A 24902-nucleotide genomic window follows, 5' to 3' on the forward strand; every position below is an offset into this window, starting at 1 on the left:
ATAGCCTAGAACGAGTAAAAAAAATATACCAGAGGTGTTTAGTGAGATTGATGAACTCGTAAAGGGCGAAGGGGTAAAAGTACTTTTTCTTCCTCCACCCCTCGGATTTACTGGTTTGTCAGCTCCGCATTTCCTTCTTTCTTACCAATCCAATATGACGGATACAATACTCGCTCAGCAATTGAACGCCAGAAAAACACGACTGCTACACGACTGCTACAGTGGGAGCTCTCTAAATCTGCTTTTTTAAGCATCTCGTATACATGGTGGGGCTCATGGAATAATTGTCAAATGGTAAGTATGAAAGTGTTTTCGTGATTTTCTTCGATGAATAAGAAGTCAAGAAGGAACAATAAAAGAACGAAAAATACATTTGGCTGAGTTTGACTCGCTTTATCAGCCGTCCGCGCATCATGCTTCATATTGGAACGTCATTTGGTAGGTCTGTTTTTGCCATCTTCTAGTATTATTCAGGGGTCAAATAAAGTTTATGCCACACCCATGATGATGTGGCAGGACAGTGACAGGACCCTACGGTATGACACCCTTGGTTTGTGTGCAAACTAAACCTTTTGGACATTGAAACATGACAAGACTTGTCTGCTCAGCAAAAATGAAAACTCACAAACAATAATAATAATATTAAACACACTGTTGGAACAAAAATGTGACCAAATGTCTCAAAACTTAGTTAGATGACATTACATTTAAGACAATGATATCGGCCAATAAAATATATTTACATCGAACAGCAAACCTAACAAACTGTTTATTGCACAGGCGCCCTGGGGGTGAAAGATATAAATGGTCTGACATCGTTTCTTTTCGCTTACTTTTTTTTTTTTTTTTTTTTTTTTTTGTGACTAATATTCTGGTTCAGTAATGTCTGTGACTTTAGAGCCAAAGATCTTTTCTTCCCAGCTAGACAGCTGTTCAATAAATCCTCGCGTTGGCTGCATGTTTTCTCTGCATTTTTTCAGATGGTTGTAAGCATCCTAAAAAAAAAATCATAGTACATTTTTAGTTTGCCAATCAAGTGAAGAATTGCTCCCAACCAGCTCTCCAAATCTCACCCCGTTTTATGAATAACTTACTCTGACAATGATGGCCTGTCATAGAAATAGCCTAATTTTTCATAACCTTACCATGAACGCGTGGATTTTTACACGATATCCACCTTGCTACACTCAATTGCTTGTGACACAAGGTCCACTGCTTCTTATCGCTACCGTCTATAGACCTCTTTCATTATGGCGAGCATGATTGTTATTCTCAGTGCATGCGGATTAGGCTTCCTGGCCTGAATAGGGTAGCCGATCGTTCATCATCAGGTCGTAAACTAGTCCGTGACAAACCCTTTGTGGTCCCCATTCCGCCCAAGTCTCTTCTCAGTTCAACTACTCCTCCTTACCCATGTCTTCCCCCGTAACAAGAGAACAGACTAGCACCAGTCCAACCCTTTGTTACGGAATATTGCAGATGAATGATCGTGTATTCCCCCCCCCCCCCCATCACACCACCCTTTTCAGGCACCGTCCTTAATGATTCCTAATAACATGATGGCTGTGTCCTGTCTTCCTTCAATACTCACCTTTAAGGAAACTTTTTTATTCCACATGTAATAGGCTATTGCTACCGTGACACTTCGACTTATGCCCAGGGTTGAAGTCAGTAGAACTGTTCTTCCATCTTTGTTATCATGGTCATCTACACAAAATAGGGAAGGAGTCATTTCAACTCAAGCTTTAAGTACTAACTCGCGTCTCGCGGGGCTGTGGAGCATTAATTTTGCCACCGCATTCTACAAATTTGATATTCCCTTGAAGGGTCCTTGAACTTTTAAATGAACATGACCTCCTGTTCTAGAGGTACAAGTTATAGTGCAAAGGTTTCAATTTTGCCGTTCGTAAATTGCGCTTCTGATAAAATGGCGTTTTTCTCATTCCCTAGCTGCAACCGCAGTTGCATTTATGATTTGTGCCGTTCTGTGGTCGTTCTGTGCTCGGTGATCATGTGGCGTGGAATGACTATCTACCCCGTTCTACGAGACGTTCCTTGTCCAATACATATATCTTATTAACCAAGCGCGAGGGCCGTACTGGGAGAATATCGGCCCGAGGTCTTGACAGTACGGACCGAGCGCAGCGAGGTCCGTACAAAAAAGAACGAGGGCCGATATTCTTCCAGTACGATCCCGAGCAAGCTTGGTTAATAAGAGATTTATTATACGACTGAAGTTCAAAGGGACACAACTGCGGTATCATTCGGGACCATTCGGGACAGTGCCCGGTCCAATACTTAGAGAATATTGGACCGGCAATAGAGCATTTTGATTGGTTGATTTTAGTTATTGGCCCTTTGACTGCTCGAGTCGTGTAATAAAATACAATACAATGTTCTTTATTTCAAGAGGGTAGATACATGATTAACCCAGTAAAGAGTTTTCTAACACATGGCCCTCATGTCCCAAAATCACAATCCGCTGGACGGCATATAGCCAGGCAGATACTGAGGGATTGCGTATCCGGTAAGTACAAAGCTGTGTTAAGTTCCCTCAGTCCATAATTCATTCACATGCTAGACAAAACGTTGTTTTAAATCCCATCTCAAGTTCTTACCAATGAAATTCACGACGTCTGTCAGTTGGGAATAAATGTCCTCTTTACCACTGTCATCAACTGGTAAGTTGAGAATTTGTTTAACCCTCTTCTCACCTTTGCCAAGTGTTGTACTTTCAGGAGCAAAACTACAGCCAAGGATATAGAAAAAGAAGAACAACACAGCTAACCAAAGGTGTAAATGTAAATTCTCAAAACTCGACTTAAAACAACTCGAATGTTGCAAGTAATTTGTATGACCCACATCCCTTGATAATACTCATGGTCTTAGTAGACTTCTTATCAAGGTTATTTTAGTTCTGATGCATGAAATCAGGAACTGAGCGGAAGTCAGTATCAGAGTCGACTGTGACGATGACTTCCCGGCTATGGTTGTCGATACGGAAGTCACTACTTCCGACAACAGCCCTTCTCGGGTTACCCTCTCCCGGACGATCGGACAACACAAATGTTACTCCTGGGTTCCTGCCATTTACTGTATAAAGAATACCATTGAGAAAGTTGGCGTTTTGGGGAAATGAAGTAAAAAACACACCAGAAAGGGCAGGGGTATGTACATTGTATTACTATCAACTTAAAGCATAAGTTACATTGCACAATTCAGTCCAATTGAAGCATCTTCAAACAAGCCTATCAAAACAAAGGGATATTCTTGCCCTTTCTATATATTCTTATAATAAACCTCATAAAATTATAAGAAGTCATAAATCATTTGGAGAAAAGGCCAATTTAGGACTACTTACAGTAGCTTTGGGATAACGATGCAGAGATAATGAAAATTATGATTTTTTTTATTTATAATTATCTTCTTAGAGTAGCTTTAGGATAATGATGCAGAGATAATAAAAATTATAGGAGATTCTCTTTAAGCTGAATTAGTTGTACAAACTCATACTTAAAATTAGTTTGAATTCATGATCCTTGCTGGCCAATGTGTTACAGGTATAAAAAAAAAAGTCTGTTTATGAGCTAGTGGCCCATCAGGCCAGTGCTTAACTCCGGTTTCTGTGGCATGAAGCGACTGGGAGTATTTCTACTCCCCCTTAGATGGTTTGCTAGTCCATCGCAGGGTTACCCCCCCAGCATTAAATTTGCCGGTACCCATTTAAACACCTGGGTGAGGAGAGGCACTGTGAGAGGAAAGTGTCTTGCCGAAGAACACAACACAATGTCCTGGCCGGGGCTCGAACCCGGACCACTTGATCCAGAGTCAGGCGCACCAACCATGAGGCCACCGCGCCTCCACGTGTTACATGTATACTTACATTTTATCAGTTTCCTTTGCCACAATCACATTTGCCTTCACTTTGAGATCCTTGATTATTTTTTTGTCTTGGGACTGTTGGAACGTTGATAGATACAAAAAGCCAGGTATGACCTCCACTGGATAAGTATTGATCACATCCAGTTCCTTAAAATAGTACAGAATGTAATTTTAACAGGAAACTTAAGTTCTCTTTCCTCAATCTAATACACCTGTGGAAATTTAATACAGAATGTAATAATGTTCTCTCAATGTAGACATCTTTCCCACAAACTTTCCTGCCCACGTTCTTGATCTGCAGCTCCATCTTTACCTTTTTTGCAAACCCAAAGTAACAATAATATTAATTGCGTTGTCTGATCATCCAAGTGATATCAGTCCTAAAGAGGACCATTAGTGAATGTGACTTGTGTTTCTGTGAACTGCATGAGTAGTATGCATCAGTGGCTGTTTACAAAGTGATGTGAGGTGAAGCCTGCAAGTGAAATAAACTGCCTAAAATAAATTAGGGAGTTTTTGTTCTCAAACCCTTTACACCTTTGCTTTCTGATTTGGTCGAAGTTGCTGATACTTTAAAGCAGACACAAACCCAACAGCTTTTCTGGGTGCTTAACAACCCCTATATGTCTTGTTAGTTTTGTTGAGATAATGGCTAATAGCATGAGTATGATTGACGATTGGTTGGTTTCAATCCATCAGGAATGTTGCATCACTTTCTCTGGTTCCGACATAGTAATGTCATGAATGAGTGTTCTGTCAGGTGCTAGTTCTTACTGACATCTGTTAAAATGAGTCTGTTCTAACTAAGTAGGCTAGCCTTGCATAGTCAGTTTCTGAAAGTAGGTTGTTGGTTGGTGTTCAATAAAAACCTTTTCAGTAGGTCAGTGTTTTATTAGTAAAAGTGAACAATAGCTCCCATGTTCGGCTGTCTGTATTTAATAGCATTGTTGTAACAGTTGTGCCTGCAATATAGTTGTCCTTGGAAAGCCACAGTCAGGATAATTTGTTATTTGTATAAACTCTCCTAATGCTGTGATGCACTTGTCCTGTTGAAGTCTAAACAGTAGTAGTTTGATGTTGGGTTGCCAAATGACTGAATAAAGTCAATATTAAGTAAATAAACAGGATTTTAGCAGTGACACTCCCCTATGATGACCCATCATCCACTGTTTTTCTTATCAAGTTGTAACTTATGGTATTTTTTGGAAGGAGGAAAACTGGAAGAAAACCCTCAGAAAAGGGACAACAAGAGATGGCAAACTCAACCCACATGTGACGCCCCATGGACAGGAATTAAACATAGGCCACTGGCATGGGAGCTGGACAGCATTATCATCACTGCACCTTTACAATTTAGGAAGAGTACTCCCTTCTACTATGGTAGATAAAAAAAAAATTGTTATAGTTACTGTAAGTCATAGTTCTAATGAGTGTTCATACTTACCCTAGTCATGTATATGATCTTTTGTGTACGTAGGAATGGGTACAGCCGCGAAAAGTCTTCATACCCACCTATAGAAAATGTATGAAATAGTTAGATCTACTGAATTGTTTGAAATCAGATGTGTTCTTACCATTAGCAATGGGACATACACTGAATGCAAATATGGCGTCCAATTTGAATTGCCATTGTTCTGGACTGACTAGCCTCGTCTTCATGTGCAAATACAAAAGGATTATTACGTGTGTGAGAGGCTAGTCAGTCCAGAACAATGGCAACTCAAATTGGACGCCATATTTGCATTCGGTGTATACGTAATAGTAACATGTATCTACAGGTATTCAATTATAGTAACAGTAACTTGGATTTTTATCATTGAGATTTATGCAACTTTACAATGAAGTAAAAAGTATTCCTGCCAGCAAGCTTTTTTAGAAGAATATTTTCAACCCAAAAACATAAAATATAATGTTACTCTATGTAAATAATAACATACAAAGTAAAATATAACTATTTATTACACAACTCGGGCAGTCAGAGGGCCAATAACTAAAATCAACCAATCAAAATGCTCTATTGCCGGTCCAATATTCTCTAAGTATTGGACTGGGCACTGTCCCGAATGGTCCCGAATGATACCACACTTGTGTCCCTTTGAACTTCAGACGTATAATAAATCTCTTATTAACCAAGCTTGCTCGGGACCGTACTGGAAGAACATCAGCCCTCGGTCTTTTTTGTACGGACCTCTCTGTGCTCGATCCATACTGTCAAGACCTCCGCCGGGTATTCTCCCAGTACGGCCCTCGCGCTTGGTTAATAAGATATATGTAGTATAACTATGTAATAAAATTTTAACCATAACTGTTTATAGCATTATACTAAATTAATGACAACCTTTAATAACTTTGACTGGATTTTTGCTTCCCATATCCCACATTAGCTTGGCACATGACAGTGCGGTGCTATCTAAAATAAATTTAATAACACATACATGTATGTTAAAGAGCATTTAAGCCTTAAGCTCCTAGGAGTGACCGGCATTTAATTTCTCCTTTAAATATCACCTCTGAATCACACATTAAGGTCATCAGTAAGAATAATGAAAATGATCAATAACTACAACAAAAACTCATGATTGATAAGAAAATTTGCCTTGCCAGCACCTGAGGAAATGTATAGAGAACAGTATGGAGAATGTGCATACTAATGTCAGGGGTAAAGGGTGAAAGATCAGCAATTCAAATAAAAAAGCTGCTAACAGAATATCATACAAGTCAAACAAAAGCAATGAGGTCAAAAAACTCACTTTTATCTTTGAGGGAAAAGGTGTTACTGTCATAGATAACCACATGTTCCTTGGTCTGCAGTTCAGCCTCATAAGGAACTAGGAAAGCACCAATGTCATTCTAAAATTGTGGTGAAAAAATAAAAAGAATAGACCCTACAGTAACATAGTTATACAAGTTATTGCATGTTAAAAGCATAATTAATTTTTGTTCACCAGTTTTTTTTAAAAACATATCAAATTATTTTACAACCACTGGTTAGTGGGCTAATAAGGAAGTGAGCAATATGGTAGCATAATATAAATGGGAAATAAAACATTACCAGGCTCTCAGAAAGCAAAATAGATTGATATTAGAAAAGAAGGCTGGCAATTGCATATCTGCAAGCTGTTCACAAACAGAAACTGCAAACTGCCTCAGCAACCAACTGCAGCAAGTTTGGTTCCTGTGGTTTTTCTAGTTTCCTTTCCCTTGAAAAGATTTCAAACAACCCTGCACCTTAAGTATTTTTGGAGCCTTATTCATGTTTTCTTATTTTGGAAAGACTGTGTAATTTCTTTACCAATCACCAATCCTTGTGTAGCCAGCTGAATTAGGAGCCAAAATGCAGCAGCATTAACACCAATTTGCACTCGAAATCATGTTATTTGTACATTAAATAAAACTAAGATTACATCTTTAAAGATTAAAGGAAAAAAAACATGACACTGCAGACCAAATCTCTTGCACGAGTTAATGTTGACCTACAGTTCTACAAGATAAAAACTGCTTTTTTCTGCATAATTATGTGTGTCCCATTTAGAATTAAATATAAAGTATGCCCTCAAAACAAAATTATTTCATAACTTTGAAGACAGGGTTCGTCCTGAGTTTTTTCATGGGAAGTAAAAAAAAAAAAAAAAAAAAAAGCTGGTAACTTTGTTACCTTCCCTGATGTTTAGGGTGTGTGGACACCATGTAATCAACTGTAATGTTTCTTTTGTTTTGGCCATGAAAAGAATGAAAAAGAAACATGGCAGAGGTCATTTCGCAAGGTGACTGCAAGGGATGGATTTGGTCAAAACAAACAGGATTTCTTCAACATATGATCTTTTTTCAAACTGGTAAAATGTGATAGATATCTTCACAACATTGATAGGAAGGAGACAAGTAGTATCCAAAAAAATTGAAAAAAGTGTTGGGCAGCTTTGGTAAATATTTCAGTCCTGAGTCTCGGTGAAATAGCATTTACTTGTAGTGTTCACATAACATTTACTCGAACAGCTAGTAAAAATAACCGGTTACTGGCCGTTAACAAGAACCCTGGAAGATAATACCATAGATATTCACTAACCCTTGGTGCAAATTTTGCTGTTATGATATGGCTTTCACTATAGTCATGCCTTTGTCTGGTATCTGCAAAACAACATGAACAACAACAAAAATGATTCATAAAACACTGCATTCTCTATATAACTGTAATTTTTGCCCCTGTTTAATCTACTTAGAACTCATTGATTATTTTAGCTGATGATCTCCAAAGAAATCACGAGTAAATGAGGAAGAAATGTCTTTTGTCCCAGCCCCTGTTTCTGAATATCCAGCCATCTTTATGGCTGTGTTCGTTTGTTTACTGCTATGGTCCTGTTAACTTTACAAAGTTTTTGCTGGCCAGCAAATTTCATGGAGGTTCCCTGGGTAAGAAATGAAGCCAAACCATTGGGCACATCATACTTTTAAGGGAGAAAAGCCATATCATTGGGTAAATCATACTTTGAAGAGAGAAAAAGATCTTTTCAAAGAGATCACTCTGTGCATAACAATCCACGAAACAATTTTCTTGGTGTTCACAGTGACACTTCATTCAAACACATTTGAACACCATGCCTCTTGTCTTAAAATCAATTTTTTTTGTAAACAAACAAAGTATTTTTGACCAGCTTATCAGAGATACTTTGAGTAACTGAACGTTTAAAACAGAACCAAAGAAACGATTTTCTCAGTTCTTGCCATGACTCTACAAAGGTCATAATGACATCTCACAGACACGTGATAGAAAACAAAACTTTTCCCAGCAGTGAAAAAAGCTATTTGGTGTGATTGGCCTAACATGGAAACTTAAAACAAATTTCAAACAAAAGAGATTATTTTGCAATTTGAATCAGTGAATTATCTTAGTAAAATTAAAAATATAAGTTTTTGTAAGGTTCTTGCCATGACACTATACAAAACATAGGGTAAACACCTCACAATGGTGGTGTGACTTCCCCTGGATCATTTCAATAAACAATGGAGAGTAGCTTTGTTTAGAATTAGTTTATGAAAGTGAAAAGTAGGTGTTTAAAAGCTGCCTAGTTGCCGTTTGTGAAGTGGATATCTTTCAAATATGACAGTTTAAAAAACACTGTTTGTGATGTTCAAGCTAGCTCAATTGTGGCAGAAATGTGAGCAGGAAATAATGTATGAATTATATACAATTTCCATGTGAGTTAGTATAAGAAGAAAGAGCAGAGATCAAATGGTGTTTGGTTTTGTTTTGATCACTGAATCTGCAAACTGAGCATTAGGTTCACAATACAATACCTTGACTTTAACATATAATTGTGGTTTTCTATTAGAAGAGAAGAAAGCAAAAGTGTTGTCTTAAAATGCTTTCTATACTGTTCCAGCAAGTGAGCAATGTTCATGAGCTATTTCTTTATCAATGTCATAGTAAAGAATAACAGATTCCAATTCACTAACTTTAATTGAAGTTTTCATAATTGTTTCGCAAATTCCATGCTTGCAAGCAGCACTTTTACATTGCCATCTCTCTTTTTATGGAACACAATGGCACATAAAGCAGATCAAATTATGGCATTGGATACCAATGGCACATACAGTTTGTCTACACCTGTTTTTCAAGTAGTATGTTAGCAGATGCGTACATGTCAGATGAGCATATTGTACAATGCCCCCTCATTTTTGAGCAGAACTGTTGCCTGGGCACCACAGTCAAAGATTATGCAGCCAAAAGTCTCCACACTCTTAATTAAAAAATACAGAAGCCTTGACTATGCTTTATTCTTGTTGTAAAGCATGCAGGGAGAGATAGAGCATGAAAGAGGTGTAGGGAAAAGGACTCGACTACGTCTCTGTTTCTCCACACTTCCTCAGTGCCCTAAACGCTTCCTATGTTGGGATTTGGTCTGCCATTCCATTGTTACAAATTGGCCCATGGCGTGACAGCTCCAGCCTCATGCTCAATACTCTGATGGAGCATGCTCTTTCAACAAATGACAGTACGTGTTATATCCGAACTTTATTTTAAACACTAATTCAACTTATGAGCTCTGACAGTGTCATATAGAAGCCAATGAACCAAAACAGTAATGTAAGAGTTTAGAAGCCAACGAACCAAAACAGTAAGCGGACATCAGCTCTATTACTTGGCTTTCTTACCTAAAAGGAGTAAATAGTTGGGATCGCTCAGCCTTGGGTACTTTCCTGCCTAAATACAGAGACATTAAACAAATTTACGCACTAATTAAGCCCAGTAAAATAAAACTTGCTTCAGGAAACGGAGTGCGCCTGTAGCTAATGAGAAGCTGAGAATGAAAAGAACTAACTTTCATACCTGATTTAGAATATTATAGAACTCTGGGCACTCTAATAAAAGAATCCCTTTCGACATCTTGTTTTTGTTCAAAAAGTATCTTATTGGTACTGAAATGCGACATCTAGCGGAGAAACTTCCACGACTTCCCTTCCGTACCTGAGTCCCGCCATGTTTGTTTTCGTTGCCATTGGTTTATACGCTGGTTACTGTCGCGCTGGCTCAAACTTCCCAACAAAATGATTATTCCCAGACCCCACTCGACCCCTCATGTCTGCATGGCCAATATAAATGAAGTGATTGTCACGTTAGCATCTCGCGCACTTTAAGGATTATCTTCGATATCTTGAGTACTTTAGGATTCTCCTTCATTTGACTCTGATAGAGCATGTCCTTTCAGCAAATGACAGCGTGCGTTAAATTCGAGCTTTATTGTAATCAATCGTTACGTTTATATCTTATGAAGGTGTAGTCTGATCGTCCGGGTGAGTGTAGTCCTGAGAAGGACTGTTGTCGGTGGTAGTGACTGACGTTTCGACAACCTGTGCGGAAGTCATCATCACTTGACTCTGATGATGACTTCCGCACAGGTTGTCGAAATGTCAGTCACTACCACCGACAACAGTCCTTCTCAGGACTACACTCACCCGGACGATCAGACTACACCTTCACATGTTACCCCCGGGTTCAAACCATTTACTGCAAAGAGATGCAATCTCTGCATAACAGAAAAATTCTTCATCATATGCAGAACAGGGGCGGGCACCCTAAACAAAAGGAATGAACTGGCGAGTGCGTGCTGGCACTCAACTAAATACTTGATAAGGCAACCACCAACTTATAAAAGGAACGTTAGTCAACCAGTATTTCATGCACCTGGCGAGAGAGGACTACCAGACCCTTTCGAAACAGTTCTGTATTGCGAAGTTTTCATTTTTATTTTCCTATACAATTGATTATATATATATAATCTAACTAACTATATATATATAGAAAAGTATATAAAAAAGACTAAACATCTACGTTTATATTTAACAATTATTCTCCGAAGGCGAGGTGAATATCGTCGAATAATCCCCGAGACGAAGTCGAGGGGATTATTCGAAAATATTCACCGAACCTGAGGCGAATAATTGTTTTAGCATAATTTCAGAGCTGAACAACAGAGAAATTTCTAAAATCATAACATTTTAGTAACATTTATTAACTTTTTATTTTAAAATTTTATATAAACCGCGTGAAGCGGTTTATATAGCGTCATATAAGTAACCGCTCGACCAATCAGATTGCTGGAAACTCTTTGCTCAGCTCTGAAATTATACTAAATTATCAATACAGGATCTTCTAATGAAACTATTACTAAAACGATTAGTGCTTGCATTTAGATAGGATGAACCACTCGCTAATTGGCCGAATTCGTCTAAAGCTGACTGCCTGAAGCAGTTACGGAAGTACCTTCCTTCAGAACGCAAGTTGCTTGAGGAAACCTACAAGCAGTTAGTTTATTTCAAAGTTTTAATACAGGAGATCTGCCAGTTAACAGTCTACCAGTTTGTTAGGGAGAAGGATAAATATGGAACAGTAGTTTCCTATTATCTTGCTTAATTAACCACAGATATCAAGCCATGTCAACAGCCAATTTTTTCTGGGATATCTGCAACTGCTTGATGAGCAAGCTGCTTAGCCAAATTAATCGTAATTAGACATCAGTATAATGACTTTCTTTCTTATCGGGAATCGCTTTGACGCGGCTCTTCATTTACCAAACCAATTAGTTTCTTTTTGATAATCAGGCTTCAGTTTTTAAACGTTGATCTCACTAGTTTGTAGTAACTTTTCTTTTAGTTTTCACTCAACGTTTGCCTGAAAACTTTTTTTTTCTCTTCCCTTCAGTTTTGTTGTTGTTGTTGTTTTGAGTTTATTTTAAGCCAAATTCCCGATTGGAAATGAGTTCTTCATTTTTAATTTAGCCTTGTGATCGCTAGAAATATACATTTATTTTTTAATCGAAGTCTTCCCGGCATTGCTATTCTGACTGCTGAAGGTCCCAAATCATCTCGTTTGAGATCGGTCTGATCATTTAAACACAGTTTAGTGGTTGTTTAACAAAACCGCATTCTTCAATTTAGCTGAACTCGCTATCTGTACATTTATTTTTGTGAACAGAGGACCGAAACCTGATAGTGGAAGGACATTTTTTAAATGAAATCAACCCTCTTTTAGAGAAGAATGACCTGAGGCCAACCGATGACAAGAAAAAAAAAACACCAGTTTGGTTAGACCTTAGTGTAAATAACTGGCCCGATAGGCTAACCTCAAATTGTAAAGGAAAATTTGATCCTTTCAATTTTTAAATGTAAACAAATATTTGAATAAATATTTAACTTTTGCCTTTTTTAACATCAAAGACACACGGAGGGTTTCATTACTTCAAAATGATATTAACATTGCCGTGCACAGTACAGTTGCTCAAGACGAACTCCGAGAATTGTGTACTCCTAAGCGACCACCATTTTGAAGGACAATAATACTTGTTCAAGTATTCTCATGTGAACTTGTCACAATTACTTGGGTAGTTTCTTCAAATGACCATCGGAAGTTTAGTAACAGGAAGGTTACGTTGGTATCTTGTGCACTTTTAGGATTCTCTTTCATCCGATTGCTACAAAAGTATCTCGCACACTTAACTGGATGGTAAAGTTGGTGTCTCACACAGTGATAAGATTCTCTTTCATTGGATTGTTGCATCAGAATAGCGCAAACCTCTCAGGTCTTCTCTTTTTCAATCGTTACGTCAGTATCTTGGACACTTTCAGGATTCTCTTTCGTTGGATTGTTGCATCAGTATAGCGCAAACCTCTCAGGTCTTCTCTCTTTCAATCGTTACGTCAGTATCTTGGGCACTTTCAGGATTCTCTTCCGTTGGATTGTTGCATCAGTATAGCGCAAACCTCTCAGGTCTTCTCTCTTTCAATTGTTACGTCAGTATCTTGGGCACTTTCAGGATTCTCTTCCGTTCGATTGTTGCATCAGTATGGCGCAAACCTCTCAGGTCTTCTCTCTTTCAATTGTTACGTCAGTATCTTGGGCACTTTCAGGATTCTCTTTTATTGGATTGTTACGTTAGTGTCTCACACACTTTTATGATTCTCTTTCATTGGATTATCACCTTACTATCCCGTACACTTTTAGAATTCTCCTTAGCTTGATTGTAATGTATGAATGTCCTAAATTGTTCGGATTCTCCTTCACTGGATTGTTACGTTAGCACCTTGCGCTCTTTTAGGATACTCCACTATTCGAAAATTACATCAGCACTGAATTCGGACATTTTAAGTTTGACTAACATTCGCGTCAGTATTTGTGTTGCGTCAGCATCCTGTATGCTTTTTTCTTTCATTGGATTGTTACGTTGACCTCGCACACACCTTTAGGGTTCTCTTTCATTGTAGTGTTCCGTTTACTTCGTATCTCAAGCACTTTTAGGATTCTTTTTCAATCGATTGCACGTTAGTATCTCGTGCACCTTCAGTATTCTTATTTATTACACGACTCGGGCAGTCAGAGGGCCAATAACTGAAATCAACCAATCAAAATGCTCTATTGCCGGTCAATATTCCCTCAGTATTGGACCGTGCACTGTCCCGAATGGTCCCGAATGATACCGCATTTGTGTCCCTTTGAACTTCAGTCGTATAATAAATCTCTCATTAACCAAGCTCGCTCGGGACCGTACTGGAAGAATATCGGCCCTCGGTCTTTTTTGTACGGTCCTATCTGCGCTGGGTCCATACTGTCAAGACCTTGGGCCGATATTCTCCCAGTACGACCCTCACGCTTGGTTAATAAGATATATTTATTCTGTATTTATTGTTTGCTTTCCCGTTGGCGAAATATGAGATGCCACCACACATCCCCTTTTCAATGAGCTGAAACATGTCAATTTCGGTCATTAGTTCTTATTTAATGCGAGTCATGTTCAACACAGCATCAAGATAGACCAGATGATTTTCTACTGAAGCACTTTATTAATTCTCTATGGCTACCAGTATAGCAATAGTATTCAACAAAACACATTTCTCTTATTTCAGATACTATGCTAATGTTCTTCTAACCGATAAAACGACATCTTATCCACAGTAAAGCCTGTAAAAAAGTAAAAAAAAAAAAAAATACAACTAAATGTCAACGCCAGGAGTAGAATCACTAGTTATCCCACCAATAAACTGTTAGAGAACCAAACAAAATTCTTGGTATAATGCTCATCCATAAGGAGTAGCAATATCCCGAGTCATATAATGTCATGGAAAGTGAAATAAGTTTCTCAGGTGTGGAATATCCAGCTCGTGTGAATATTTTTCCGCAACACTTTCGAAAGTATACTATGCGGGAATATCCCATTTGTAACTTGAATTTTCTTGGCAGATACACCCACATAATGGATTGTGTGCATACGAGGAAATAAAAGTAACTCATGGGACGCATCTAGCTTTTAAAAAAAAAAATCATCAAACCACGGAGAATTATTAAGTATGAACCATTCTTTAAAGCTATGAAGGGGGATAAATCTTGTTCATATATGATATAAGGGACACGGTACTCATTTTTTAGAAAGAACCCAAAATATAGGGGTGCTATGGTAACCTTTAAAGTCGAAAAAATGGTAAAACTTAAGATATCACTGGGTTCTTTTAATACCAGTTACCAGGAACACACGAGAAGGTGTAGAAATATTGATTCACTGATGTTATCTTTTTAGAGAAGAGTTTCGAGTTACCTTGGCATGTTTCTTGTTTACCTCATTTAGTTCCTCATGATAAGTTTTTCATTTTGTTTTAATCTGACTAACTAAGAAGCTTTCATAGATAGCAGCCTTGAACTCACCAAGATTTCATCAAGTTCCCTACTAAAGGTGTTTACTCAAAATGTAGACATAATTTGCGCTCTTCACTCCAACTGCGTATTCTCCTTCCGCCTTGCACCCTTTGGATGATGCACCATGTACTTTGTAATCAGCCTGACCTTTGGTTGTCACACACTTGTATCTTCCGCGAACCGCAAAAATCTCCAGATTTTTGTCCCCTGCTGCTTTGATACAAGCTTCGACCGCACCTTGGATATTCTTCTTGAACTTTCTGAAGTTTGCAAATACAGTTCTCATGGCCTTCTTACTTTTCTTTTTCACTTCCTTAAAACATCCTTTCTTTTCCCATTCTAAACAAAGCAAATTCAACATCATCAGCAAAGCTAGAGGGGACAAAATTTCCATGGGGCTAAGAAATATGTAATTCAGCTGATATAAGTTATGAAGTCCAGTTTCCAACCTTGAGGCAGTAAATTTGTTTTTTTTGACTTCGACAGACGAGGAATAGTTAACAAATCGACAGCCATCCTTTGAGTGACATATTGCTTGACACATTGATGCGGGCAGTATTGCCTGTACTCTCGTTCAGTGAGCCTGTTCAGGGTCATGGTAAACTTTCTCAGATCACCAGATTTTTTTAGTACGCCTCATCTTAAAACGTTTCCCTGACAAGTTTCTTATCCCGTTTTCCTTTATGAAATAAGTAATCTTTAAAAAAATCTGGCCGATGTTTCCACGTTTGTCCGAAATAATTTCCATAAATTAATTCAGTCGTCGTAATGGCTTATTTCGAAGTCACAGAACTGTTTACTGTAAGTTTGTTACTTAATTTAACTCATGTGTCTAACTGTTTAAAGAGAGCTACAGTCTCACCACAGTATTTTCCAACGTATCCATCCTTACAGTTACACGTGTAGTTGTTGATTCCGTCAACACATGTTCCTCCATTGTAACACGGTACCTTTGCATCCAAACAATCGTCGATATCTGTCAGATTTCAATGACACCATCTGTTGACGTTCTTGATTGTTATTATTGTTATTATCATTAAATTAAGTCGACAAATGATAAGACCTGCAGAGAGACGTTTATATTTCTTTTGTGGTTGATAACCCACCTGTTTCGCAGTTTCTTCCTGTAAATCCAGGTTTGCATGCGCATTTATAGCCTCCAACTGTATTCTCGCACTGTCCGCCATTTTGGCATGGCTTTAAGGTTTGGCATTCATCAACAGCTACCCCAAATAGAACACATGTCAAATTAAAATCATTTTTCACGTAGAAGCAGTCCAGAAGGGGAGAGGGGCAGGGAGAATTTTTTTTCTCGTTCACGCGTAGTTTTAGTCATAAATCATTGACCGTAATCACGTACATTTCACTCTTTCAAATCCCTCAATACAAGTGATATGAAACTTTTGAGATTGCACGAAACTGCAATAGCACAAGGCTAAAAAAATCTCAAGGCGTTTACGCCATATGCCGAACTAAAAACTCAAGTGGCAAATTCCATCGTTGCTTTCCATTTAGCAAATCTTATGTAGTCTGTAGAGCACCCCCAGCAAATTCATTTCGCACGCGTCCTTCATTTCTTGTTTCCCAGGCCTGCATATCTTTTTCTGCCATACATTTACAAATATTCTACATTGTTTCCTTTCTTTCCAATTCTCAAACAGCATATTTAGAGCAAAGAGCTACTTGATCTTTAGTTCAATTGGTCACAACGGGGGGTTTAACGTTCATTTCTTTGAAAAAAAAAAAGAAAAAAAAAGCAGGCCTAGGTGATTGTAGATTCTACCAACTATTTCAAATTACGAGATTAACCTTAGATTCCAGAAATCTTTCTTTCTTGAAATGGTACCAATAAATTTATGTGCCACAGCCGACCTAGCCTGCAGAGCAGGCGTAATGTGGGCGAGCGAGTGCTCAGTATTTTCTTAGCGAAAAAAGGCCGCCATCTTTGATTTGAATGGCAGCGGAAGGCTAAGGAGAGAAAGTAATTGGTACTAAAGGGGTGAAACTCCTGTCGCCCACGAACGGAATTTCTGATTGGTGCAATTTTGCTCTAGCTGTCAATCACAAGCCAAATGCGTCATTCGAACATTTTACTCTAGCGGGAAAGAGAAAAGGATCGCAAATTCTTTTGACGACGTTGTGAGTTTTGATTCTGCTCTTGAGGAAGCACTAAGTGTCTTTCGAAAATTGGTATGTATTGCGCATTAAGATCGGAACAAAGAGAAGCAATCTATATACTGGATCTGGAAAGGACCTCATGTGTTGCCAACTGGGGCGCAAAATGAGATACTCTTAAATCTTTCAAGAGTTTTCTTCTGAAGAATGTTCCGCGCTATTTTTGGCCAGAGATTCATGCAATCATTTGATCTCGAAGGTCACAGGTTTGGAAATATCACTCTAGTCGATTCTTCTATCATAAGATCAACACCTTACCTATTAATTCACTGGTTTGAATTAGGTAGACACATGACAAGTATAGCAACCAAACGCTTATGTATTGTCTATGGTTGATAACTCGCCTGTTTCGCAGTTTCGTCCTGTGGATCCAGCTTTGCATTTGCATTCATAGCCTCCATGTGTGTTCACACATTTTCCGCCATTTTCGCATGGGTTTGAAGTTTGGCATTCATCGATATCTAACCCAAACAAAAAAAGTGCACAATCAAAATCATAATGCACGTAAGGGCAGTCCAGAAGGGGAGTGTCTGGCACATAAATCACATAATGACAACAAGCTATTTTTCTCGCAGAAACTGCCGTCTATTTTCTACTCCGAGACGTAAAATTGGACCAACATTTTTTCATTTTATCTTTTATCAAAGCTTTCGGATTCTGTTGGAAATCCATTTAGTCGTTGAAATACAAAAAATATTGCTCGTATTTTATTTTGCTACAATTGCTTTGATTAGTCTTCATATCTTACCTCTAAAAAGAGTAGGGCCAATTTAAGTCGCACCTCTTGCGTCTTTGCAATTGAATTTTTTACCATCGCATTTGTCACTTCCTCGGAAAAATTGACAAAACACACGGCAGCCATTTTGAAATTTAGCGGCCTTGTCCTCAGCCAATCAGAGCGCGAGAATCTCCATAATAACCAGAGCAATTATACTAATATCATTTCAGATTAGATAGGTTGAAAGCGAGGAAGTAACGCTGCAAAACGCAGTGTGCGCAAAGTTGAAAACATTTACGTGGTATGAGAAAAGAAAAAGTTGGAAATTCCATGGTCAGTTGTTATCTTGATACCTCATGTGGTCTGCAAGCTTACGCATCTTTGATCAAAAATAAGACACAAAAAGCAGTAATAAACGTATTCAACTTGCACATTTTGATTATGACTTGACGTTTCGTATGTACTCCACATACATTTTCAAAAGTAACCGTTGAAATTTAAAACAGCTATGTATATATATAACTAAGGTGAGGGGACTGGAACCAAGATTAAGCAAAAAACTTAACAACAAACAATAACACTAGAGCAGATTAATAAAGCAACAGCTTTTCACTTCCGACGTTCACGTTGAAAGCTGGCTCAAGTTCTTGAATAAGTAAGGACTCTTTGATTTTACAGTGGTAGTCTGTTTTGCCCTTTGCCAAAATATCAAAATGATCCCACTTGATATTATGCCCAGTGGCCTTGATGTGGTCGGCAAAGGCTGAAGTATTGTCATTTTTAGCGAGGGCCTTAAAATGTTCGGTTTTTCTATCGTGAAGTCGTCGTTTAGTTTTACCAATATAACAAACATTAAAATCCCAGCAATTTGCTTTGAAAATAACCCTGGATTGTTGTGAACGATTAATACGGTCCTTGTAAGGAAAGAAAGATTTTATGCATCGAGTGTTCTGAAAAACGATTTTCAGGTTAACAAAAGAATAGAATTTGTACACACATGATTTCAGGCGTTTAGCGACTTTGTTGCTTTGCAAACCTATGTAGTGAGGTAGGATAATGATATCTTTCTTAGGGATGTTATGCTGATGACAGTTTTTGTTCAACACATCGCTGATATGATAGTTGATTATGCCTTGTAGGTAGCCGTTCTGAAGAAGGAGTTTTCGAAGATCATCGAGGGCAGATTGTAGCAAGGAGCCAGACGAACAAAGACCGTAGTAGAGATAAGTGAGGGAGTGGATGAGGTTTATTTTGTACTTTCGTGTGGTGAAGGAATCTTAATCTGCTCTAGCGTTATTGTTTATTGATAAGTTTTTGCTTAATCTTGGTTCCAGTCCCCTCACCTTAGTTATATATATATATACATAGCTGTTTTAAATTTCAACGGTTACGTTTGGAAATGTATGTGGAGTACATACGAAACGTCAAGTCATAATCAAAATGTGCAAGTTGAATGTATCTATCACTGCTGTTTGTGTCTTATTTTTGATCAAATTACGATGGCCCAAGAACAAAAGCATTTACGTTACGCATCTTAGTGTCAGAGTAAATTCGCCGACTCTAGTGAGTTCATTTCATAACGTAATGACTACACCTGTACGTCTTTTTTATTCGCAGATTACCTAAGAATATTCAAAATATTTTTTTTTCTTCTAATTCTTCTACTGAACGTCAGAAATTGCCTTTACTTTACCTTTAGTTTGATAGAGTTTTTGAAAACGAGCCTAAGTTCTTGTAAACGTTATGAGCTGCTGTATACGATTCTTATCGACCTTTACATCAACTACGATAAAAGAGTTCGTTTAAAACGCAATTGAAGATGAGAACGAGTTTTAGCAGCAAACAGCGGATTGTTCGTTAACATTTTATTCGGGTGTTGCAAAGATATTTGATGGATAATAAACTAAATAGCCTCCATTTGGCACGAAGTAATGCTCGTATATTTGCCCTTGCACATTATCTGTTCCCCGAAGCTCACATTTTTGCTTGATCTTCGATCTCGGAAACTGTTCGCATCTGGGAACAGATATCGTCCGCGGCAAAATATCCGTGCATGTTTTCTCAACTAATGGAGGCTTTTTCTTAATTGACCCTTAAATTCAAGAAACGTAACTTCCTAGAAATGTCACTGATAAATCTTCGCCATAGCTAGTAAGATTATCAACTGATCTTTAGACAATTTGTTTCCGATGAATTTCCTCACTTTGCGTAAGGGCTCGACATAATCAACTGATATCACAAAAGTCACAGGTAAGAATGTCGCTCAAATCGGTTATGAAAGGGGGAAACTAGAGCTTCAATGATAAGATCAACACTTTACTCATTAATTAATTGATTTGAATTAGGTAAACACATGGCAAGTATTGCAACCAAACGCTTGGGTATGGTCTATGGTTCAGACAACTCACCTGTTTCGCAGTTTCGTCCTGTGAATCCAATTTTGCATTTGCATTCATAGTTTCCATGTGTGTTCACACATCGTCCGCCATTTTTGCATGGGTTTGAAGTTTTGCAATCATCGATATCTAACCCAAATTCAAAAAACCGGAAAAATTAAAATCATAATACGCATGTGGGGAGTATGCGTGCTTATGCGTAACTTAGTCATGTTCACAAACCGTGTTCACAGTTGGTTCCTTGGAATCCCTCAACGCAGGAGCATTTATATCCATCACTAGAAGTGCTGCATGTGGCCCCATTCTTGCAGGGTTTCAATTCTTCGCAGGCATCAGCTGTAAAAAGAAATAACACATTTTTTAGATTTTTTAATTCTCTTAATAAGAAGATAGTTGAAAAAAATTATTTGAAAAACGTTGAGGGCAACAGGAAACGAAAAAGTGTATATACCTAAGCCAACCTTTTCCACTGCGTTTATCTGCTCTGCAGATAAAGCCACGTTATAAAGTTGCATAGCAGCAATTTTTCCTCGGAAATAGCGCCGATCCCCATCTTTCACACCCATTCGGACGCTGTCTTGGGTGGAAAGGTGAAGTCTTCCTATAGTATATTGAGAGGTTTGTTTTCCATCCACCCACAATTTTGCAATACCACTATTTTGGTCATAGGTAGAACCGACATAACTCCATTCGTTCACTGGTAAAACACCACCTAACAAATGTTGGGTGAATTGGTAGTTTCTATGAGTGTAGCGAACGAACAGCTGTCCACCTACTATCCACAGATGGACGCCCCATGGACCAGTTTTCTTGTAATTGAAGAGAGGACCATCATTACCCATTGGATACACCCAACATAACATGGTGATAGATGACTGTACGTCAAGTGCTCCATTATTTGGGAACTCGATATAGCTTCCGGCTTGACCTGCGAACGAGTACGAGCCGCCAGCCTTTCCATCTGGGCCATCAGCTAAAGATACACCAACAGCAACTCCCTGAGGAACTCGATTTTTAATTTCCTTTGTTTGATACTTGCTGTTCAGGGGGTAGACGGCGACAGGATCTGGTACACTGACAGCTGCAAGGTAAAACAATGCGAATTTTGAATGGATTTGATAAGTGGATGACAAAAAAGTCTCTTGGGGAAGGATCTGGTCTGAACGAGGCGTGAGACATAATCTGTTGCTCTTGCAAAAAAACATTTTTGAAGGATACTAACCGTTAACAATCGTCAACAAAACCTGTAGAACACTGATATGAAAGATCATCTTGAATCTCTCCATGATGTCAAACTTCTGCAGGTGAGATTAGAAACAATAATTGCAAACTAATAAAATCTATGTAACACAGTACAGGCAAACCTGTAGTAAGCGGCCACCAACGGGTTAACCACTTAATACAGGTTCCACAGAATAGGAGTATTATGAAAAACGATAAAAAACGGTATTTTATGCCATAATTAATCATCTTATGTACAAAAGCTAGCCCCAAAATACAACCAACATTGATTTAAGGAGAGAAAAAATGGATTAAAAGTTGCTTGAAAAAATATTTTTCTTGGTTTTATTTTAAGGGACCGTTTAAGACAGGTGGGAGACAATGCAAACAGGGTATTGGGACTCAGTAAAGCTGACCGCGACCGCTTGATAGAGGTGACCGCTAGATAGAGGTGAAAATTATAACGAGAAAGAAGAAGTAAATTCCGGACTTTCAGAACTGACCACTAAATGCAGGGTGACCGCTAATAACAGTGCTTCTAAATAAAGGTCCGACTGTACCTCCATGTGCTAGATGCAAGAATCTCGTCTCGCTAAATCTGAAAAGAATGTTGTGTTTTTTGTTTTCTCGCACATGCCACGTATCGCTTTTCGTTTTGCATGTGGCCTTTTGCGGACGGAAAATGAAAAACATCCGTTCCCTTTCAACGAGCCTTGGTTTGTCAACAATGAATAACATTGATGTATTGGCAAACAGCGACACGGCTGGTTTTTTTAAATGTCAAACTGACTTGGGAAATAAAAAACTGCAAAAGGAGTAATGCTTTTCACAAAAAATGCTTTCCATCCTAAGCTAACAACAATTCAAGTGAAATCGACATGTTCAGGCCAACGCCCTGAATTTCACTCCCTGTCGGGAGCCCATCAACAGGAGCCTTTCTCTCCTATACTAAGCCTTGAAGTCAACCCTTTCCCGAGTAGATTTATTTATAGAACGGCTTTCAGGGAAGGTTTCGGACGTACACAGTTCAAATGCCCGGTCAAAACGGAGCTTGATGTTGTTTTACGTCACATTCCCCCATCAGACGCGCGCGAAGTCAAAAATGGCGGACAGCGATTCAGATAGCGAAGAAGGTTTGTCTGGTTCAGATTCAGAAGAAAGTTCTGATACGGCCGATGTCTCGTCAAGTGAATACAGCGCATCCTCTGATAGCAAAAGTGAAGAAGAGAATTTAGCGACGTCTTCCAGTGGCGGTAAAAGGGCAAAGGGAGCTGCCACCGCGACTGCAAAAACGTCACGGCCGCGTAAAAAAAGCAAAGTCAACAATATGACTCTAAAAAGCAAAGAGATGGAAGATCTTGCATCTTGGATTTTCTCTCAAGACGAAGCGATGAGTGTGGAACAACAAATAAGATCAACTCTGTTGGAGGACCCACGCGTCAAGTCCCTAACAGATCGCAAGCATTTTGCCGAACATTTGTTGTGCGCCGCTGAAGCGCCAAACTTTCAACTGTTAGTGACGGGATTTTGTCACAGGTTTTCAACCTTGGCACAGAAAGCCTTTGCGAGTAATCGCCAAAACTATAGGAAAGCGGCCTTCTCAGTTTCCTGGATGAAACTGTTCTCTAGTGGCCTGGGAAGGCCACGCAGGAGCGAATGATTGTCGAAAGGTCTTTGCGGAAATCAAATACTACTTTCTCTCCAGACTGAGTCCATTCAGTATTAAGCGTTATCCTGTTGATGGGCTCCTTCCCCTGTCCCGTTATTTTCTGTTGGCTTATGGTAAAAAGTAGCGGTGATTTCTGCCACAAGTTTCTTTCTTTCTTCAGCCCCTCCGACTTGAAGAATTTCTTTGGGCTTTGAAAATATGTCATTCATCACAAACTGAGTTTACAGGAAGTTTTTAAAAACAACATCAAAGACACGGACATTTTTACCTTTTCAAAGGCAATGCGTATAGCTCCTGGAAAGCAGCTATGAAATGGTAACGCCTAACTTCCCTTTAACGCTTTTATGATACACCAATCTATTTTGGCAAAAATAGTTTGCTATTGATTATCTATGAATTGAACTGAAGGCGAACAATACCAAAGTATTTCTATTTTCTACTCATCATTCAACATACATGAATTTACATAATATTGTTTCTCGTCATTAAGGGTCATTCTTCTCTCAAAGAGTGATTAGTCCTCTTTCATCAAAAGGCTGAGCATCAAGGTCCGTAAAGTTGTTTCAGTAAAAACCTAAGATACTGCCAATCGGTAAAAAATGCAGTTAATGGGCTATTCTCTTAAAAAAACCGCAAAGGAAATATCATCATGAAAATAAATGGTTTCTCATAGGAAATCAGCGGAGACCATCAAGAACCATAGAAAGGTAGATCACAAGGAATAACTGTGCTTGTCTCGCATGTTGAAGATATTTTCCTTTTAAATCATTTATTTTAACTAAAATCTCCACCAGGTGAAGTCTAATTGAAGCACTCAGAACCTTTTTTCTATTGTGTTTTTACTAAGCTGCTTGGATTTTCATCACCACTGACATGGGAGAAAGGAGAAACTGTTTGAAACATTGTGAAGAAAATAACTTCGTATTACTAATAAGCAAATGCATCACGGCGATTCGGGTGATCAAGCAATTTTTTTGTTTTGGCCACGGTATAAAAGGATGATTTTGGAACAATTATGTCAAATCATGAGGCGTAATTAGCCACAAAAATTAGATGTTACGCCACGTCAATAGCCAGTTTTTTCTCGGTGATATCTTTAAACGCTCTCATCAACATGCTGATTGGCTAAATTCATTTTAAGCTGACTGCCTAGAGCAGTCACGGAAGCACCTTCCTTCAGAACGCAAGTTGCTAGAGGAAACTTACCAGCAGTTAATTCATTTCAAAGTTTTCCTACACGAGATTTACCGGTAAACAGTCCACCAGTTTGATATGGATGAATATGGAACAGTAGTTTCCTATTATCGTGCTTAGTTAACCACAGATGCCAAGCCATGTCAACAGTCAATTTTTTCTGCGTGATACCTATAAATGCCTTCATTAGCAAGCTGATTAGCCGAATTCATCGTAATTAGACATCGGTAGCGCTGCTTTCTTTCTTATTGTGAATCGCTGTTCATTTACCCAACCAATTACCTTTAATGATCAATCCTCAGTTTTAAACGTTGACCGGCCTCGCTAGTTTGTAGTAGCTTTTCCTTTGGCTTCGTCTCCCTGAAAATTTTTTCCATCGTTCTATTGTGTTTTGAGTTTACTTTAAGCCAGATTCTCGATTGGAAATGAGTTATTCATTTTTAATTTAGCCTTGTCATCAATCGAAAT

General features: G+C 38.5%; 2 protein-coding genes across 2 annotated transcripts; both read right to left on the reverse strand.

The window, feature by feature from the left end:
• Window positions 1-631: 631 nt before the first annotated feature.
• LOC111336553 (serine/threonine/tyrosine-interacting-like protein 1) lies at window positions 632-10381 on the reverse strand. The gene is made up of 10 exons (XM_022942665.2): window positions 10208-10381; window positions 10033-10081; window positions 7946-8007; window positions 6633-6732; window positions 6221-6292; window positions 5327-5394; window positions 3884-4029; window positions 2619-2746; window positions 1592-1707; window positions 632-995 (listed from the first exon to the last, which is right to left on the reverse strand). The coding sequence occupies exons 1-10, from the start codon at window positions 10262-10264 to the stop codon at window positions 864-866; spliced, it is 930 nt and encodes a 309-aa protein (XP_022798400.2). The 5' UTR covers window positions 10265-10381; the 3' UTR covers window positions 632-863.
• Window positions 10382-14191: 3810 nt separating this feature from the next.
• LOC148717674 (uncharacterized) lies at window positions 14192-23584 on the reverse strand. The gene is made up of 10 exons (XM_088743859.1): window positions 23509-23584; window positions 21573-21648; window positions 20802-21431; window positions 20573-20686; window positions 20363-20479; window positions 17581-17697; window positions 16168-16284; window positions 15924-16037; window positions 15071-15400; window positions 14192-14332 (listed from the first exon to the last, which is right to left on the reverse strand). The coding sequence occupies exons 2-9, from the start codon at window positions 21634-21636 to the stop codon at window positions 15093-15095; spliced, it is 1581 nt and encodes a 526-aa protein (XP_088599985.1). The 5' UTR covers window positions 21637-21648; window positions 23509-23584; the 3' UTR covers window positions 14192-14332; window positions 15071-15092.
• Window positions 23585-24902: the final 1318 nt, after the last annotated feature.

Source organism: Stylophora pistillata, chromosome 13, assembly GCF_964205215.1.
Source record: "Stylophora pistillata chromosome 13, jaStyPist1.2, whole genome shotgun sequence".
In the NCBI taxonomy this organism is placed as follows: domain Eukaryota; kingdom Metazoa; phylum Cnidaria; class Anthozoa; order Scleractinia; family Pocilloporidae; genus Stylophora; species Stylophora pistillata.

Bases quoted from the DNA above. Each gene is read 5' to 3' on its own strand.
- LOC111336553 (XM_022942665.2), bottom strand. From the start codon at position 10,264: ATGTCGAAAGGGATTCTTTTATTAGAGTGCCCAGAGTTCTATAATATT. The intron at 8,008-10,032 runs GTAAGAAAGCCA...GTTGTTTTGCAG, and splicing joins CAACTATTTACTCCTTTTAG to ATACCAGACAAAGGCATGAC. The intron at 2,747-3,883 runs GTAAGTATACAT...CCTTGGCTGTAG, and splicing joins GCAAAGGAAACTGATAAAAT to TTTTGCTCCTGAAAGTACAA.
- LOC148717674 (XM_088743859.1), bottom strand. From the start codon at position 21,636: ATGGAGAGATTCAAGATGATCTTTCATATCAGTGTTCTACAGGTTTTG. The intron at 16,285-17,580 runs GCGAGTTATCAA...TATTTGGGGTAG, and splicing joins AGGACGAAACTGCGAAACAG to CTGTTGATGAATGCCAAACC. The intron at 15,401-15,923 runs GTGAGACTGTAG...TGCTTTGTTTAG, and splicing joins ATACGTTGGAAAATACTGTG to AATGGGAAAAGAAAGGATGT.